The sequence below is a fragment of the Sinocyclocheilus grahami genome, unplaced genomic scaffold (assembly GCF_001515645.1).
Source record: "Sinocyclocheilus grahami isolate Dianchi unplaced genomic scaffold, SAMN03320097.WGS_v1.1 scaffold72.1, whole genome shotgun sequence".
In the NCBI taxonomy this organism is placed as follows: domain Eukaryota; kingdom Metazoa; phylum Chordata; class Actinopteri; order Cypriniformes; family Cyprinidae; genus Sinocyclocheilus; species Sinocyclocheilus grahami.
In genome coordinates, this window is record NW_015505251.1 from 1102682 (window position 1) to 1123327 (window position 20646).

General features: G+C 38.4%; 1 protein-coding gene across 1 annotated transcript; it reads left to right on the plus strand.

The window, feature by feature from the left end:
* Nucleotides 1–799: 799 nt before the first annotated feature.
* On the plus strand, nucleotides 800–19758 carry LOC107585607 (smoothelin-like protein 2). The gene is made up of 8 exons (XM_016272696.1): nucleotides 800–1075; nucleotides 1171–1757; nucleotides 15355–15436; nucleotides 16167–16424; nucleotides 16521–16583; nucleotides 16685–16768; nucleotides 17846–18023; nucleotides 19312–19758. The coding sequence occupies exons 2-8, from the start codon at nucleotides 1293–1295 to the stop codon at nucleotides 19436–19438; spliced, it is 1257 nt and encodes a 418-aa protein (XP_016128182.1). The 5' UTR covers nucleotides 800–1075; nucleotides 1171–1292; the 3' UTR covers nucleotides 19439–19758.
* The last annotated feature ends 888 nt before the right edge of the window (nucleotides 19759–20646 follow it).

Here is a 20646-nt window from a genome sequence, read left to right on the forward strand (position 1 = left end):
TATTTCACAATATGACTGTTTTTTATAAATTTTTTACCAAATATATGCAGTCTTGGTGAACATAAGAGACTTCTTTTAAAATCTGTAAAAAAATATATATATTTATTTTTTAAATTCAGTAACCCCAAACAAACAGACCCCAAATATAAATATTAAATTAGTTATAAATATAATAATAAAAGAAAAATTATAATAAAATTTTAATATTTTAGTTTTTTAATAAAATATTTAAAATAGTAAATATTAAATGTTAAATAATAATAAAAAAATATATAATAGGAATTTAAAAAATCATTCAGTCAGTTCAATCATATTAGGAAACATTAACGAAAGTACATTTCCTAAATGTCCAAAATTCATGCAACAAGACTTTTTGTCTACATGATGCAACTTTTTATTTCTGCAACAACACATTAGGTACCCAAAATCTCACACCTCATAATTGTACATTAATCTTCAAATAATATGTACAGACTGCATATGATTGCATCACACCGCGCAGCATTTTCACATTTAGCGCAGATAGGGCAAATTGCTTGCCGCTTGAAACTTGTTAAGACATTTTAAACTGCATATTGTCATGCTTTACTGTGTAAACAGGCACTTAAACCTTAAGAGTGCAGTCTTTATCCTGACCTCAACCACCACACTCTGAACCCAGCGAAGGTGAGATAGAAAAAAAAACTAAAGGCGTGTCTGTTCCTCTCTGATATAGCACTGCTGAGACAGTGGGACATGCTTTAGCTGGAGAAATGTGAGCAGTGGACTTTATCTGTCAGGAGAAAAAAAAGAGCGAGGAACAGGGAGTGAGAGAGAGCAGAGACAGAGCACTGTGTTGTGAAAGTGGAGATTAATACAAATACAGTGGAAAGAAGGAGGGGGAGCCTGGATAAAGTGGAGCTCTATCTTTCGTCCTCTTTTCTCTTGTTCCCTCCCTCTCTCTGCTCCCTCCCCCGGGCTGCAGGAGTAGTAGGAGGTTAACGTGACTGTGAGAGCTGTACTTTAAAACAGCACGGCGGGCCGAACTCACACACTCAGACACACTCACAGCTGAGAAATCATACTGAAACATAAGGTCTGTAAACACTCACAATTTTGGGTGAGGTTTAAAGATGTTTTTTTATTCATTAGATAATTAAACAAAGTTTGTATCTGAGTTTGTCTTGACAGGTCAGTCCCTCTGGATTTCTATATGGATCTGGGACTGTAAACAATTTCAAGAGGGAAATATCAGAGACAGATTTCAATTTGGTGTAGGACTGTAAAGGAAGGTACCTGGACTCACAGTGGAAATGGACACAGGCCCGTTGGCATCAGTGGCCGAGGGCTCTCCGGAAGGGGAGACGGTGTGTGCCGCCTTGGCCCGCTATGAAACCACATTGCAGGATGCGGTGCGTGAGATCCACGTGGACGTCAGTGCTTTCAAGCTGGGCATCGAGCGGAGACTAGAAGAGGCCATTAATGTGAGCGGACCTCTGGGCCGGGCCGTGGCACAGCTGCAGCAGGAGAACCGGCAGCTCAGGGGTCAGTTAGAGGCCCTGACCCGACAGGTAGAGATGCTGACGGGGTCGGTGTGCGACAGAAGTGCACTTCTCACTGAAGGATTGGCGCCACCACAGAGCAACAGCAGCACCGCGGGGCATCAGTCTCCACCGTCTGCGGCCCCCAGCATAGCAGCTCTGACCGGCTCTGCCTCCAGCCCCACTGCCACACGCTTCTCCAGCAGAGCCACCTTCTCCGTCACCAGCAAAACTAATGTGAGTAGACATTTGCGAGAATGTGTTTAAATGGAAGTGTGACCTTGAGTGAGGTCATTTCGTAGAACTGGAAAAAATGAATTGATGTGAGAAACTTTATGTTGGAAAACTAAATATTTAGACATATAGAGAGAAGCCCGAAGCTGGATAACTAACTGAATGTTTGTAAAAGAGCAGAATTTGTCTCCGACCTTTGGCGCAGTCTCTGACAAATGTGGGATGATGTTTAGATCAAGTGACAGATACTTCACTGCCACAGTTTTTAGACACAATGTAAATAAATAATTCAACCACGTAGTGTAGTGTAGTACATTCAAGTGGTGCGATGTTGACAAGCTACTAAGCAAATTGCCAAATTAATATCAATTTTATAGTCACTTTACAATCAGAATTTAGAGTTGGATCTATTTTATAAAATTAATGCTTTTTTTAAACTGCAAAGGCATAGAGGCTGCACCTGAAGTGGCTTAAATTCTTGAAAAGAGGCTGTTTAATGTTGCATAAATACATGGGAATTAACATTACTGGAGTAATGTTATGAAACGGATGCTTAAAAATCATTTAATTAACAATATGAGCTTATAATAAATGTAGAATTTATGGAATTAAAATAAGCTAGCTCTGATGCTGCATTTAATATACATAGAAAGCTGCATGTTTTATTATGGCTTTTATGCAGCATTGCACATAATTTGGAGCAGGAACAAATCTGCCTTCACTCAGTCTGTGTAAAGGCTCCAGATCTTTGTGAAATGACAAGTTTTTAATTAAAACAATCACTTTAAAATGCTCAAACAACCCAGATGTTTTGTTCACGTTAGTACTGATCAAGCCAAGATGATTTTAGCTGATTTAGCAGATGTCATTCATTCAAAGCATGCTTTATTTGATAATGTACATTTCATAGTTTGTACAGTATATTTATAGTGTAAACTCTGCAAAGCTGAGGGAGTTTAGGATCCTTAGATGCAGTTCTTGATATGATGGATAATGGCTCTATTCAGGATTACAGGACTACAGCTTTATTTTGTTTGAGGTGACTGTCTGTTGAGTTGAACCTGTCAGCTTTAAGCCTTTAACAGCTGCTGCTTGTGACAGTAAAACTCAAACGTCATGCAGTCGTCACTCATTACTTTAGAGCTTGTGCTATGGAGTATAAAAATACTATAATTTGCATAGCATGCAAATTTCATTGGCTTGTTTCATAGGGTCTTGTTTTAGACTTCGGGTTTGTCAACAGTTTTTCTAAATCATCATAATTGTAGTAGCAGGGAGTGCAGCTGATTTTGACTGTGAGTGAGAGTCAGTAGAGACAAGGAAGGCTGTTATCTTCCCTGCTACATCCACACCTGCCAACCGCATAATCAGAGAGCTACATTCTGGGCTTGTAAAATACTCAGAGACTGTTGTGGCAGGTCTGCAGAGCACTCCCTTTCAGGCTCAGCCTGCAGGAAAAAGTGAGCGAGAGAGAGAGAGAAAGACTGGAAAAAGACAGCGAGACTCCACGTGGGGATGTGTGCTGGCCTACCTCCACGTGGCTGTACTGAGAGCACCTGCAGATATCATGAGTATCACACTTTATCTCACGCTCTTCCTTCTAACTCCGTGTCTGTCTCTGATTCTTTCAGAGGCCTGATGTACTTTCCGTTCTTGGGAAATAACAGTTTATCCTGGGCTCAATCTCAGACTGCCGCCACTGTATCTGAGGCATTTCTTGTTCTTGTCTCTCAACTATCATTCTGTCTCACACAAAACACTGTCTCCAGTCCTCTTCATTTATCACTCCCTCTCTTTCTTTCTGTCCGTCATTCTATGCTTGGCCTCTTTCACTACAGTTCATAGTCCTCTCAATTTAAATTTAAATTGATGTCGCAAACAAGATGCATATATGAAATTTGAATTTCAATGTAAAGACGTAAAATTAAAATTAATTGAAATTCAAAGATTAAATAAAAAAGATAAGATTAAACTAGATAGATGGACAGAGCAACGAGAACAACTGAAAGACAGACAGATAGATAGATAGATAGATAGATAGATAGATAGATAGATAGATAGATAGATAGATAGATAGATAGATAGATAGATAGATAGATAGATAGATAGATAGATAGATAGATGGATGGATGGATGGATGGATGATGGAAATAACGATGATGGATAGAACAACGAGAACGACGGATGAACGGACAGACAGACAGACATAGATAGATAGATAGATAGATAGATAGATAGATAGATAGATAGATAGATAGATAGATAGATAGATAGAATAATGGATTGATATATGATATATCGATAGATAGAAAGAAGGATGGATAGTGGATGGATAGTTAGAAAGATAGAAAGAATGACAACTACTCATGACAACAAGATGCCAGGTTCATTATATATGTTTTTGCTGCAACTTTACTGTCAAAACTTTAAACGCACATGAACTGTATCATCCTGTGTTCCTCTTCCTGTCCAGAGTTCAGGCGACCAGCAAATGCTTTTGCTCTGCCCTCACTGTGTGCTGTCTCCACAGAGGAGTCCTGCACTGCTGTTGCCAATTACCGCTGCATTTCTGCGGTTTCAATGGGCCATTGTGTCGACATTCTGCCTCATTTGAAGTACACTGGGTGAGTCAGGATTTAAAGAACACCCAGGACACCCTTTCTTTATTCAGCGGTATGTGGTGTAGATCTAGCACTGCCGAACTCCTCTGGAGTCTCTCGGGTTTGAAGGACAGGTGCTTGGCTGGAAACCACACCTGTGGAGCCTGGTTCCACTGCACGTTCACATTTGGCCTCGAGCACAAAAAAGCCTCTTGCCCTCCATTAGTGCTGATGTGAATATATTGTTTAGGGGTCAGTAGGTTATCTTTGATTCTACTGTGCCTCAACATAGTCACTGTATTGTAAAAGTCAGACACTTTGACTCCCACTGGAACACGTGTGTGTGTGTGTGTGTGTGTGTGTTCTGCTGTGCTTCTCCAGGGCATGTGAGGGAGAGAGAAAAGATTGGGGTGGGAGGAAGATAAGATTTGCACGGGTGTTATCTGCGGTAACTGTTAAAGCACGCTCAAAATCTCAGAGAAAGGATATAGACACACGCAGGCGCTCACAGACACAAATACGCTAACAGATATTGCAGATATTTAGTATTAGACATAAACTCAGTCGATTTCCTCTTAGCTTCATGCTGTCAATCCCAAATAATGAAGATTATCTGGCCTGGATTTGGCCTCCGGATCCTTGTCTAAGAAGTTTTTATTGATTTTTTTTTCAGCTGCTCTTCATTGCGCTTCAAGTTAGCAATGGCATCAGAGTAGATATTAACAGCTTTCTTCTAGTAATTCGTGATGCTAAACTAGTTGACAGTGGGTTTCACAAATCTCTCAACTAACTATTTTGTGTTGTATTTCTCTAGATGTTTCACAGTTTTGTTTTAGTCATAGTTTTTGTATTTTGAATTTTTGTATTTTCCTTTAAATTTAGTCAATATTTCATCAAGTTATATTGATTTATATTAGTCAGTTTTTACTCAGATAAAATAGCACCTAGTTATAGTTTAGTTAAATCACATTGATGAGCGAGTGTAACATATACAAAATATATTCAAACATTTTATACATTAAATACTTTTATTTATTGTCATGATGTACTTATTTTACCTCATCTTCTTTTTACTGACAAAATCAAAAAACCCTTTGTTAATGGTTTTCATCAATAATCTCAGTGACAAAAGTCAATCTGCACATCTTCTCAAAGAGACTGAATCATCTGCATTATGGAATTAAAATCCTCCTCTAGGCTTGTTGCAACTAGCAGAATTTGCGTCATTTTCTTGAGCCAAACTAGCCCTAAGTACAGATGCAATGCACTTTCTCCACTGGGAAGTCAGCATATTTCAGAATGTACTATTAAAGTAAATAAACTGTAAATTGTATGATGTAAATTTGACTTGGGAAGTAGGTAACAAATTAATATGCATATTGTTTTTGTTGAGGAGCTTAAGAAAATTCATGTGGATTGTCATATTGCAAGTATTTTTCAATCAAGACATTTTAAACTGGCAAAGAACCGTAAACAATTATAGCTTTGACATACACCGTTCACCATGTTATTATGACATAACCATAAACATTCATGCCTTCTGTGACATGTTTATACACACCACACATCTGAAGCGAGGAACGACGGATGAACGGACAGACAGACAGACATAGATAGATAGATAGATAGATAGATAGATAGATAGATAGATAGATAGATAGATAGATAGATAGATAGAATAATGGATTGATATATGATATATCGATAGATAGAAAGAAGGATGGATAGTGGATGGATAGTTAGAAAGAATATATATATGACAACTACTCATGACAACAAGATGCCAGGTTCATTATATATGTTTTTGCTGCAACTTTACTGTCAAAACTTTAAACGCACATGAACTGTATCATCCTGTGTTCCTCTTCCTGTCCAGAGTTCAGGCGACCAGCAAATGCTTTTGCTCTGCCCTCACTGTGTGCTGTCTCCACAGAGGAGTCCTGCACTGCTGTTGCCAATTACCGCTGCATTTCTGCGGTTTCAATGGGCCATTGTGTCGACATTCTGCCTCATTTGAAGTACACTGGGTGAGTCAGGATTTAAAGAACACCCAGGACACCCTTTCTTTATTCAGCGGTATGTGGTGTAGATCTAGCACTGCCGAACTCCTCTGGAGTCTCTCGGGTTTGAAGGACAGGTGCTTGGCTGGAAACCACACCTGTGGAGCCTGGTTCCACTGCACGTTCACATTTGGCCTCGAGCACAAAAAAGCCTCTTGCCCTCCATTAGTGCTGATGTGAATATATTGTTTAGGGGTCAGTAGGTTATCTTTGATTCTACTGTGCCTCAACATAGTCACTGTATTGTAAAAGTCAGACACTTTGACTCCCACTGGAACACGTGTGTGTGTGTGTGTGTGTGTGTGTTCTGCTGTGCTTCTCCAGGGCATGTGAGGGAGAGAGAAAAGATTGGGGTGGGAGGAAGATAAGATTTGCACGGGTGTTATCTGCGGTAACTGTTAAAGCACGCTCAAAATCTCAGAGAAAGGATATAGACACACGCAGGCGCTCACAGACACAAATACGCTAACAGATATTGCAGATATTTAGTATTAGACATAAACTCAGTCGATTTCCTCTTAGCTTCATGCTGTCAATCCCAAATAATGAAGATTATCTGGCCTGGATTTGGCCTCCGGATCCTTGTCTAAGAAGTTTTTATTGATTTTTTTTTCAGCTGCTCTTCATTGCGCTTCAAGTTAGCAATGGCATCAGAGTAGATATTAACAGCTTTCTTCTAGTAATTCGTGATGCTAAACTAGTTGACAGTGGGTTTCACAAATCTCTCAACTAACTATTTTGTGTTGTATTTCTCTAGATGTTTCACAGTTTTGTTTTAGTCATAGTTTTTGTATTTTGAATTTTTGTATTTTCCTTTAAATTTAGTCAATATTTCATCAAGTTATATTGATTTATATTAGTCAGTTTTTACTCAGATAAAATAGCACCTAGTTATAGTTTAGTTAAATCACATTGATGAGCGAGTGTAACATATACAAAATATATTCAAACATTTTATACATTAAATACTTTTATTTATTGTCATGATGTACTTATTTTACCTCATCTTCTTTTTACTGACAAAATCAAAAAACCCTTTGTTAATGGTTTTCATCAATAATCTCAGTGACAAAAGTCAATCTGCACATCTTCTCAAAGAGACTGAATCATCTGCATTATGGAATTAAAATCCTCCTCTAGGCTTGTTGCAACTAGCAGAATTTGCGTCATTTTCTTGAGCCAAACTAGCCCTAAGTACAGATGCAATGCACTTTCTCCACTGGGAAGTCAGCATATTTCAGAATGTACTATTAAAGTAAATAAACTGTAAATTGTATGATGTAAATTTGACTTGGGAAGTAGGTAACAAATTAATATGCATATTGTTTTTGTTGAGGAGCTTAAGAAAATTCATGTGGATTGTCATATTGCAAGTATTTTTCAATCAAGACATTTTAAACTGGCAAAGAACCGTAAACAATTATAGCTTTGACATACATCGTTCACCATGTTATTATGACATAACCATAAACATTCATGCCTTCTGTGACATGTTTATACACACCACACATCTGAAGCGAGGACCATTTTTCCTCTACATAAACCCCATGTTGCCAAGCTTCACCAAATGACCATAACAGCACTTAAAATCCCATGTTTGGCTCAGGCAGTGTGAGAAACGCTCTCACCACTTTGACTTGCCTCACCCCAGAGTGCCAGTACATCTAGTTTTCACCAATCTAATATTGCCAAAGTCGAGCTGTTTGTAATGTCACGCTGTTTGTGACATGCTTGGCTTTAAATTCGGATTTGATGTTGGGAGTTTTCTAGATTTGGACAGCCTGCCAGGTAGCCAAGAAGACTCTTAAAGAATTAAAGGCTGAGCATTTGTTTGCAAAGATTCACTTAAGCATCCACATTTGCGAGGCTGCTGGACTATAAGCCTTTATTTATGAGGCAAATGCGTATGAAAATGCGCCTGTATAATTTTATGCCTTGGCAGGAGGGTTAAAGGTGCTTACTTGAACATACTAGCATGTGTTTGTTTGCATGTGTTTGTGTGAGATATGTTTGACGTTTCCAGCTCGGCGCTGGCCCGAAGCCAAAGCACTCACAATGGAACAGATCGTTTAATCTCCTCCCGTTGCCCTGCCTGGATCTCCATGTCCAGCACAGATTCTTGGCAGAGAAGAAGGAGTAGAACAAAAAACCTTTGCACTGCTATTAATACAGTAGAGTGCGAGAGAGAGAAAGAGGGGAAGAGTGAGGGAATGCGAGAGGGAGGGTGGAAAAGAGAGAATAGATTGTGGATGGGGGGCTAGAGAAAGGCATCCAGCCGCTCCCATGCTGCCCCTGGCTCTCCTAATTACTTCCAGTCAATGCCATGTATTTTCATCTCCGTGGTTACAGGTTAATAATTCTGTGTTTACGGGATGACCTCACTGCCCTTCAGGAACCATTGTCCCTCCTTGTAGGAATGCATAAGGGCCAAAATTGGGAGAAGTTAGACCTTGCTAGTTAAGACCTTGCCTATCTACCCTACATGGAGTCACATTACTTCCCATGTGTGTCTCAGCTGGTGCTAGAAAGTCTAAACCAAGTTAAGCTCTTAGATTTTGGGTGCAAACTCCTAAAATGGTCAATTTTCTCTCTCTGGTCTGAGGTGGTGTGTTTGACCACTGCCCAGGTTTGTGTTCTCCATCTGCAGGTGGGGCTGTATATGTAGCAAGCCCCTCTGGGCTACAAACCATCAATCTTGCTGCAGTGAATCGTGTTAAAGTGGACTCGCTGCATGGTCCTGTAGTTTTAATCTGAAGAGGTTTCTCAAGAGTCTAGGAGCTCCTGCGTCAGAACACACACGATTGTTTATAGATGAGTAATGTACAGTTCAGTTTCAAATGCACTTCCTACTATGAGGGTGCTTTGGTAAACCAAAGAGGTGTAGAAATGTTTTGTTAGGCCTAAAATGTAAAATACCAGGTGGTATTTTCCTATTCTTTTCAATGAACCGTTTCACAAACAGCACTGAATGATTCATTTGGGAATTCAAATGATTCATTTGCACCAGTTAAACTTACTGATTCAGTAATCCAGTTTGAGCACATCTTAAGATAACAAATCCCTTAATTGGTCTTGTCTGACTAAAACGAGCCAAGAATTGAGAGTAATCCTCAAAGCTTGAATATGCTGACTCCTAATAATTCATAATAATGTCAGACTGGACTCTAACCAGTATTTACCGTAAAATGACTGAATAAACTTGACTACATTTGGTTACACCAATTAAATTAAATTAGAAGGTCAGATTCAGAGCTTGAATTTATATGGCCTGGAGGACAACAAGGCTTTTTACAGTTTACATTTGTGAATGTGGGAGTATGTAGGAGTGAAAATGAATCACACCCAACTCCCTGAGAAATCAGGAGGAATTCTCGTATTTCACATGCAGCTGAGTGTTCAAATGCCTCTGCACAGGTTTTCTTTCCATTTTTGCTTCTGTTAGAAGATGCGGGCTTTGTGGTGCTTCAAAAAACAGGTGTTTGGGCCTCTTTCTTCACAAACACTTGAGTTTGTGAAGGAAATTACAGAGCAAAGATCCTTACAAACAAGGCATCCCATCCCTGTCTGTCTCAACTTTATAGACTCTACCTTTCTCTGACTTTTTATCAGCAGGAAAAACGACCCTTAAATTACTATCGGCTAAATTGGGGAACAAATATTTCTCTTCAATCACGAATGATTCACTTGTTTTTCACACTCTCGATTTATGCCTTAAACAGCATCCACTCCACTTTTCCTGATCATGACCCTCCTGCTCCAAAAGTGAGACTAGCTATTTGTACATACATTGGAAAATATAAATAGCACTATCAGCATGGCTTAATAGTACCAGAGAGGGCCTTGTAAGAGCTGGCTATCTGTAGGATTTGAGTGACAGGGGCTGGAATTAGTCCTCGGAACCCTCCAGAGTTCTCCCACAAACATGCCCTCTATTGTTGTTTATGTTCCATTCCATTCCCCCGCCACCAAAATGTTCCAAGAATCTCAAATGTCACACTGAGGCAAGAATATCCTCTTAGATACATTTAAAATCAGATGTGCACACACACAGCGCTTCATCAAAACTGGCATTCATCTCTCGGATCACACAGAGCAGCTCTCTGTTTGCTCTTGCAGTAACAATGCTCAACTCCTATTTTACTCACCATCAAATCACTCTGAGATTATATACAATACAACCTTGTGATTATCCAAAGAAAAATCTTCCTTTATGCACCCCAGCATTGCACAGGCAGGCTGCCAGAATGCTGGGGAAATTCTTATTTTGCCGTAAAGGGACATTTAGACTCACATGAAAGGTTTTCTGTGTGGGGAGTCCATTGTCTGAGCGGACTGCACATAGTAACCGCATTTAGAGGCATTCGAAGATTCCTCAAAGCCTTTTCTTGTCTTCTCACCTGCAGGAGTGATTACTGTGTCTCTGAAAGGGCTGCATTCAGTCCTCTAGTGGTCTGTTTTGAATAGTCTGAGAGACGACACTGTTGTCAAAAGCACCCTTATTGTGTTTGAGTGTCCTCAGTTATGGAGGAACAGCATGTACAAGAGACAAGTGACCCTCCCTGAGGACAAAAGGATGGACTGTCCAATTTTTTGTCCCTCTTGTGTGTGGCTAGAGGACTTGTTAGGCTGAACAACTAAACTGCCATGTTGATGATAATTGATATTGAAAATAGTCTTTTAAACAAATCAGTTGAACCAGTTCACAACAATAGCATTGAATGATTGAGTTGTGAATTTGACCGATTGTAGCCATTAACAACTTAATGATCTGTTCAAGACCAGATAGCAATGTCCATTTGAATTGTTTCACAAATAACATTAATTAGTTAATTTGAATCAATTATCTGCTTGAGACTTGCTCTGAGACCCAGTGGCTATGTCCGATATCTGAATGAATCACTGATTCTTTACCTCGAATTCATTATTGACATTAATAACATTAATTAATTTGTGAATTTGACCGCGGATTCGTTTACAAACAAGGCACAATTTGACGCAGGATTGTCAAAAAGATTGAAACTAAAAGACAATGCTGTTCTGACTATATTGGATCTGACAGTAATGCCGCACCACACAAGTGTGAGTAACGTTAACTGTTTTTATTACGTGGTCACTATTGCTTTGTCTGTTAAACAGATCGGTTGATGAGTTATTTATGCATTTTTTACCTAAATCACTGCAGCATCCATCTGTGAAGGACGTAGACTGTCAAACATGCACAACTGTTAGCCAATCATAGCAGTGGGCGTTTACTTCAGAGTCTACAATCCATCACGCCTATTCATACAGAGCGTTCTGATGAGGGGGGTCAAAAACAGGACAGAAAATAGCCTATTACTTCTAAATTTTGATGTTTTTTTATGTAAAAATCTTGATAACATTGTAAGTGGACTTCAGAGAACAGTCAAATAAAAAACAGAGGCAGTTCATCGCCCCTTTTACAACTCAATGATCTGCTTGAGCCTTGATCTGAGACCCAGTGGCTATGTCTGTGCCCAGTGGCTAATCACCGATTCTTTTCAATAATTAAGTTGAACCAGTTAAAAAACACAATAATTCATTTGTGAATTTGACTGATCCATTTCAGCTGATCTGATTGCATCAGTCATCAAGTAAGTCATCAATTCAATAATCTGTTTGAAACCAGATAGTTCAATCTGTGAATATATCATTCTTTTGAGGCCAGCAACTCACTGATCTGCTCCAAAAGCTGATGGCATTTTCAGATTTGTAAATGAATCATTCTTTCAAGATTAAAGTTGGGCTGAACAGCTAAATTAATATGATGATAGTACTTTAATAGGTTTGAAAAATAATCTTGCAGTGCGATTAATTGATCAATTAAAGATCATCGATTATCAAAATAGTTGTTAGTTGCAGCCTTAGACTAAAGTGCTTTTCCACATGTTCTGTCTCACCTCCCTATTTCCTGTACTTGCTTTATTGCCCCTCTCTATTAATGCAATGACGCATTCTCTGGGATGGGGAATGTGTTGTTCCTGGAGGAAAAAAGAGCAACTGGGGTGAGTGCATGCGGTTCAGTGAACATGAGATGGGTGTGGTTAGATTCCCCCCTACACCTCTTAATTTAGCCCAGGAGCCGAGCAGCAGGTGACCTCTGTGCCAAAATAGTGTCTGAACCAATGCATTTGGAAGGAATTTCAGAAACAAACCTCAATGGCTGTAGGCAGTCTTTTTCCAAATTCAGGCTGTGCGAAAATACTATAATACATGTTCCCTATCACTAAACAGTCACATGTCTGCTGATATCCCCTAAAGAGACTGACACATGACGCAGTCCAGCATTGAAAACCTGCGTGTTCAGCCAGCAAATCAGAGTTGGATATGTTTCATGGTTGGGGAGAATTTTGCCTCCCCCTATCTCCTTTTCTCAATGAGACAGGCAACTGCTCCCCTCCAGCATTCTTTAGATGTGATGTCACCTGGCCCCCAGTTCAATTACTCCTTGAGTCTCACTAGAAAGTTATTTCTCTTTTAAAATGCACTTATTGCGTGCCTAGTTTTTAATCCCTGTGTTTTTGTATTTGTACTCATAAATGAGCACTTCCCGTGCATGAAGGCACATTTGTTTGCATATTAGCATGTGTACTTCAGAGTCTACAATCCATCACGCCTATTCATACAGAGCGTTCTGATGAGGGGGGTCAAAAACAGGACAGAAAATAGCCTATTACTTCTAAATTTTGATGTTTTTTTATGTAAAAATCTTGATAACATTGTAAGTGGACTTCAGAGAACAGTCAAATAAAAAACAGAGGCAGTTCATCGCCCCTTTTACAACTCAATGATCTGCTTGAGCCTTGATCTGAGACCCAGTGGCTATGTCTGTGCCCAGTGGCTAATCACCGATTCTTTTCAATAATTAAGTTGAACCAGTTAAAAAACACAATAATTCATTTGTGAATTTGACTGATCCATTTCAGCTGATCTGATTGCATCAGTCATCAAGTAAGTCATCAATTCAATAATCTGTTTGAAACCAGATAGTTCAATCTGTGAATATATCATTCTTTTGAGGCCAGCAACTCACTGATCTGCTCCAAAAGCTGATGGCATTTTCAGATTTGTAAATGAATCATTCTTTCAAGATTAAAGTTGGGCTGAACAGCTAAATTAATATGATGATAGTACTTTAATAGGTTTGAAAAATAATCTTGCAGTGCGATTAATTGATCAATTAAAGATCATCGATTATCAAAATAGTTGTTAGTTGCAGCCTTAGACTAAAGTGCTTTTCCACATGTTCTGTCTCACCTCCCTATTTCCTGTACTTGCTTTATTGCCCCTCTCTATTAATGCAATGACGCATTCTCTGGGATGGGGAATGTGTTGTTCCTGGAGGAAAAAAGAGCAACTGGGGTGAGTGCATGCGGTTCAGTGAACATGAGATGGGTGTGGTTAGATTCCCCCCTACACCTCTTAATTTAGCCCAGGAGCCGAGCAGCAGGTGACCTCTGTGCCAAAATAGTGTCTGAACCAATGCATTTGGAAGGAATTTCAGAAACAAACCTCAATGGCTGTAGGCAGTCTTTTTCCAAATTCAGGCTGTGCGAAAATACTATAATACATGTTCCCTATCACTAAACAGTCACATGTCTGCTGATATCCCCTAAAGAGACTGACACATGACGCAGTCCAGCATTGAAAACCTGCGTGTTCAGCCAGCAAATCAGAGTTGGATATGTTTCATGGTTGGGGAGAATTTTGCCTCCCCCTATCTCCTTTTCTCAATGAGACAGGCAACTGCTCCCCTCCAGCATTCTTTAGATGTGATGTCACCTGGCCCCCAGTTCAATTACTCCTTGAGTCTCACTAGAAAGTTATTTCTCTTTTAAAATGCACTTATTGCGTGCCTAGTTTTTAATCCCTGTGTTTTTGTATTTGTACTCATAAATGAGCACTTCCCGTGCATGAAGGCACATTTGTTTGCATATTAGCATGTGTTTGCATGTACTAGTGAGGGTCAGGCTACACACAAAGGAGCTTTTTAAAGCCCATTGGTAAGCTGCCAGGTAATTAATGACAGTGCAAGAGACAACTAAACATGCACAGTCATTCGTTTGGTTTGTTTCCAGGCCTTAAACAACTAGTCCGCCAGCCTCTTAGGAGGCAATCTGCTTTTATAATGGTTAGCTCATTGCAGCCGAGGCCAAACATCTGTATCTGTATAAGTATTTGAGGGGTGAGGTCTGAAGGAAATGAAGCAAGGCGGTGACCTTCATGTGTCAGTGTGTAACTTCAAGGCACTTATGTTAGCATGTGTTCTTGCATTTAGGTCAGACAGAAAAGTGCATAGAGGACACAAGTGGCTATTAAAGATTAAAATAGAACAGCAAAGCAGCCATATCTATTGATGACCCACATCAGCTCTGATCCAGAGTTTTGATTTATTTTTAAAAGAAACTAGGCTTATGTAAACATCACTGGACTCCATAGTGATTTCATAGTGAATTCATCAATCAAATGTCTTTGATTAGATTACATCATTCACTTGCTTTAGCAGAATGTGACCTTCTGAAGAACTCATTTGAAGCCACTTTGGCTCTTTTCATGTCTCTGATTAGTGTTTATTGGATAATCACATCATGTGTCTCATGTTCATTACTCTGTTTTGGTGCTTAACAATTTGGGACTGTGCTTCTTGAGAAAGATATTTGTTTTTTAAGGGCTTATTTTAAAGCTATTTATTTATAACCAATTTATTGATAACCAAAAAATGCTGATATTAAAACTCCACATTGTTTTGTCTAGCAATCGTGTTTAAATGCTGCAGATGACTTTAGGCATTACAACATATAATGTACAGTATTAAACATTTTATATTCAATCTGAGATCTGCTAAAGATTATATTTAACAGTGTTATTAAATTATTAGTCTTTTTAAAGATGAATCATAAATGCTGCTTCTCTCTCTAACAGAGTGTTGAGCGAGATGAGCCCATTGAAGTGGATCCAGCACCAGTTTCCCAAGGCTTGGAGAATGGACACTTATCCTCAACAGGTATTACCCATAATTACTTCTCAAAACCACTCAAAACAAGTCGCAACACAAAGGAAACAAGCCACAATACAACGGAAACAAGCCGCAACACAACAAAATGAGTGCAAAACAACAGAAACAAGCCACAACACAACGAAAACAAGCCACAACACAACGATATTAGCAAAACACAATGGAAACAAGCCACAACACAAATGATATTAGCAAAACACAATGGAAACAAGCCACAACACAATGAAATTAGTCCTATGCGTTTTGTGGTGCCAATAAACATCATGGCATGTAATAGAAAATTTGAAAAGATTGTTGTTTAAATTTATTTCAGCATAAACACATCATTAGACAGGTAAAGTAAATGCAGGTGAAAATAATGTAGTTAATATAATTCAAACTCAACTAAAAAGTTGCATGGATATGTACTGTAACAGAACAGTCAATATACTTTAAGCAATCCCTACACCACAACCATAAAAGTTGATAACCACACAAAATATAGCATTAGAATTACTGTGAGAAAGATTTTTTCCAACTGATGAATGATCAAAATCCACACAACTTTAAAGAGATCGCACCTTTAATGTGGCAGAGAACAGAACTGCAGAGTGCACTTAAAATAAACATAACATTATCGTACACTGGTGTAAAAACTAAAATAGGTATTAGTATGAATGGCACATTATACTGTTTCAATTGAGACTAATTGACCACAATCCATCATCTCTCCAATCAGAAAACTCCACTATGCCTTTGAGGAGAATCTCACCGCCCAACGGTGTGTCACAGGAGCACTCAGCCCCTGTTTCGATGGCGATGCCTCACCTGCCAATCACAGCAACCACCAAAGTGGCTGATTCAGCAGTTATGAAAAGTCCTGAGTCACCTGGTAGCCCGATGCAAGCCACGCCGTCAACCATAACAGATTCACTGACAAACAGTCAGCCGGTCACCAGTAATAACCAGCCACTACTAGAGTCTCCTGTTCATGCAGGTATGACTATTACAACTTCACAAATTGAGGCTACAGATGAGTCTTCGTCTTTCTGCTGTCATCTCCTAAATGTGTGTGTTGGTCTTGTGGTTGCAGTTTCGTCTGTGAAAACATGGGCTCCGACTCCTGCCAGGACTATGGGCTCTCCACGGCTTAGTGGTAGGACAAATTCAACCATTCTCTGTGACTCATATATACAGCAGTGCTTTTATCATAAAGTCTGTCTCATTGTTTGTGTTGCTACATGTTTGGTCTTACAGAGAAAGCATCTTCGGCTCCAGCCAAGTCAGTGACTTACTCTGGGCTTTTCCCACACAGTACAGACAGGTGGGTCGAGTGTCTAAGTGCAAATAAAGGTTTCCACTGAGCAAGATAGTCTTGGTAACACTTTACAATGAGGTTGCATTTGTTATCAGTAGTACATTAGTTATCATAAACCGTGAACAAGCCATTTTTTGTATATCATTTATTTATCTTGGTTAATATTAATATCTATATACACTACCATTTAAAAATACTTTTATTCAGCAAAGATGCATCACATCAAAATGGACAGTAAAGATATGTATAATGTTACAAAAGCTTTTGAACTTTTATATTCATCAATGAATCCTGAAAAAAAACTATCACAGTTTTCACAAAAATATTGCGCAGCACAGTAATATGGAATGAGCATGCGACTCTGAAGACTAGAGTAATGGCTATTGAAAATTCAGCTTTGCCATCACAGGAATAAATTAATTACATTTTAAAATATATAAAAAAAATAGAAAACAGTTATTGTAATAATATTTCACAATATTACTGTTTTTACTGTTTTTTTTAATCAAATAAATGTAGGTTTGGTTAGCATAAGAGGCTTCTTTTAAAAACAGATTAATATATATATATATATATATATATTACAGATTCCAAACTTTTGAACAGTGTATGCTAAAGCATTTCTTAACACTTCAAGTTGTATAAAATAACATGATGTATTGAGAATAAACGTGAAATAACAATGGAGAGTAGTATATTTATAAATTAGCATTAACTTAGATTAATGCTGTAAAAAAATTGCTAATTTTTAGGTCATGATATATAATTATTTATTGTAAAGTGTTATCAGTATTGTATTTTTCTGTCCTATGTTTTTATTTGTAAAACATATTTTGTTTCCCTTTCTAAACTTTTTTTTAAGTAATGTAACATATTTAATTAAAAGCGATGCTGTCTACCACACATCTGTGGGCAAGTTACATATTTGTATTCATATATTTTTATCTGTATTTTTTATACAATTATTTTGATGGAAAATTTCAAAAACAGGTCTTTTTTTTTGGAACAACATGCACATTTAAGAAAATATATGAAGCCGGCTTTGACTTTGTTTTGAAGGGTATGGGAGCAAAACCTCAGTGCGCTGTGAAATATAATAGCTTCACTCTCTCCCATTAATCTGCAGAACATCGACATTCAAAACTTCTCATCCAGCTGGAGTGACGGCATGGCATTCTGTGCCCTGGTCCACTCTTTCTTCCCCACAGAGTTTGACTACAACGTCCTGTCCCCTGCCGACCGCAAACATAACTTTGAGCTGGCATTCAGCACTGCAGAGTAAGTCACTGGAATGGAGGCAATTCTGTTCAGCCTTTTCACAATCGCATTGAGATGTCAACACACTTCATGGTGCCTTAACCTCTTAAAGTTGAGTAGTTTGTCTTACTGTCATCCCATCAGACACTGAAAAATGTAGATGACCAAGAAGAAAAAATACACAATTAACAAGAAAAATTATATATTCACTGCTAAAAAATTAACACTTTTATTCAGCAAGGATGCATTAAATTGATCTAAAGTGGCATTTATAATGTTACAAAATATTTATATTTTAAATCAAATACATGTTTTCTTTTAGCATTGTTTTGACAAAATATTAAACAGCACAACTGTTTTCATAATTTTTTATAGTAAGAAATCAGCATATTAGAATGATTTCTAAAGGATCATGTGGCATGGGTGACTGTTGAAATTCTGCTTTGCCAGTGCAGGAATAAATTATATATATAGACAGAAAACTGAAAAATAATATTTCACAGTATTACTTTTTACTGTATTTTTGATCAAATATGTGCAGCCTTCATAAGCATAAAACTTTTTTCCCAAAAACATTAAAGAAATTTACTGACCCCAACATCAGTATATTTTTTCCATTGTGTTAAAGCAATATTCTGTCATTTTGTACTCAACCTCATATTATTTCAAACCCATAATGACTGTTCTTGTAAAAATCCCCTTTTACATTCTATAGAAAAATACAAATAAATAAAAGTTTGTAATGATATACGGGTGAGCAAATAACGACAGCATATTTATTTTCATTTAAAAGCTCTAATAAAGTATTAAAAGTCTTTAAATAGGAATAGACCGGACAGATGAGATGTGAACTTAGCGTGACCAGACCCAACAAGCTGAACAGAATGATTCCAAAATACAAGCTGGCACAAATCATCTGCAGTTGTGCTCCACATCACCTCACAGTACGGCACAGAAGATAAAGTTACTTAGTTTCCGATGCGTCTGAGTCTAGGGTGTCCGTAAAGCGCACTTTAAACCACTAACGCATGCCAACAAATCCCTGTTGAGCTCAAAGGAGCCTCCCCTTCCCCTCGAACGGCTACTCCGACCTGACAGCCCATCAGCATGACATCGTGCTCCTGCAACTCCTGTGTCCCAATTCACACATCCTGAAATATTCACATAGACCTAAAACTGCACTACCAACGTCATCTGAACATATGCATTACACTTATCATATTAACTTTAATAGTCAACGGACATGGAGAACGAATAAAAACAGCCATACACGTCCAGCCCTGTTAAATCTGCTTCTCTGTATTTCCAGGAAGAAGGCTGGCTGCGATAGGCTCATTGAAGTGGAGGACATGATGGTGATGGGAAGAAAGCCAGACCCCATGTGTGTCTTTACTTACGTCCAGTCACTATATAACCACTTGCGCAAGTTTGAGTGAGATCTTGGCCTCTTTAGCGCCAGCTGAACACTGCACTTTCCCCTGCTGGACAAAACTGAACTCTGACATAGTCACTATGGTATGGGGTTGCAAAATGTCTATGGGAACCCACACCATTTCAAGCATGATGCTTCTGCAGTTGCATTTTAGTCAAGAAAAGGTCATCGACTATTTATACAGTCCTTCGAGGCATGGCTTTTGTGTATGGCACGCTCTTTTTAGAATGGTGGCCTCTGATTTATTACTAAACAGCTTGAAGTTAAAGGAATAGTTCAGCCCAAAATGAAAATGCACTTATCCTTATAGGCCATCCATGATGTAGATGAGTTTGTTTCTTTGTTGGAAGTAGATTTGGAGAAATGTACTTCTCCAAATCACTTGCTCACCATTGGATCCTCTGCAGTGAATGGGTGCCGTCAGAAATTAGAGTTCAAACAGCTGATAAAAACACCACAATATTCCACAAGTAATTCACATGAATCCAGGCCATCAAATAACGTCTTATTCAATGAAAAGCTGCGTGTTTGTAAGAAACAAATCCATAATTAAAATGATTTTAACTTTAAACCGTTGCTTTCTGCTAAAATATGAGTCATCTGTCAAAATGTTGCTTTCTCCAGTGAAAGTCAGGTAAGAAATATGCATAGATTAAGCATCGTTTACAAGCGAAAGCGGTTCTAAACATATATGGATTTTGATGTGAGAGGACAACAGGGGATGGACCTTTTCACCGGAAGGAAGTATTATCATGGATTATGGATTTATATTTTGGCCATAAGTGATGAAGTCAAGTTAAAATGCCTTGACGGATTTGTTTATCACAAACATGCAGCTTTATGGTGTTACTATAGACTGGAGTCATGTGGACTACTTGTGGATTCTTGTGATGTTTTTATCAGCTGTCTGACGGCACCCATTCACTTCACAGGATCCATTGGTAAGCAAGTGATGTAATGATCAATTTCTCCAAATCTGTTCTGATGAAGAAACAAACTCAAGGGTCGGTATATTTTTGATTTTGGGGCGAACTACTATTTTAATTTCAGTGGATTATAGAGCCATTTTATAGACTTCGAAAATAGAGACAGAAATCTATTAGCGGATTTCATACTAATGAAAGATAGAAAGAAATAGAAATGTACAGAAAATAAGGTACAATATATCTAGTTTTCAAATAGACTGGCACATTCTTTTTATAACTATTTGTC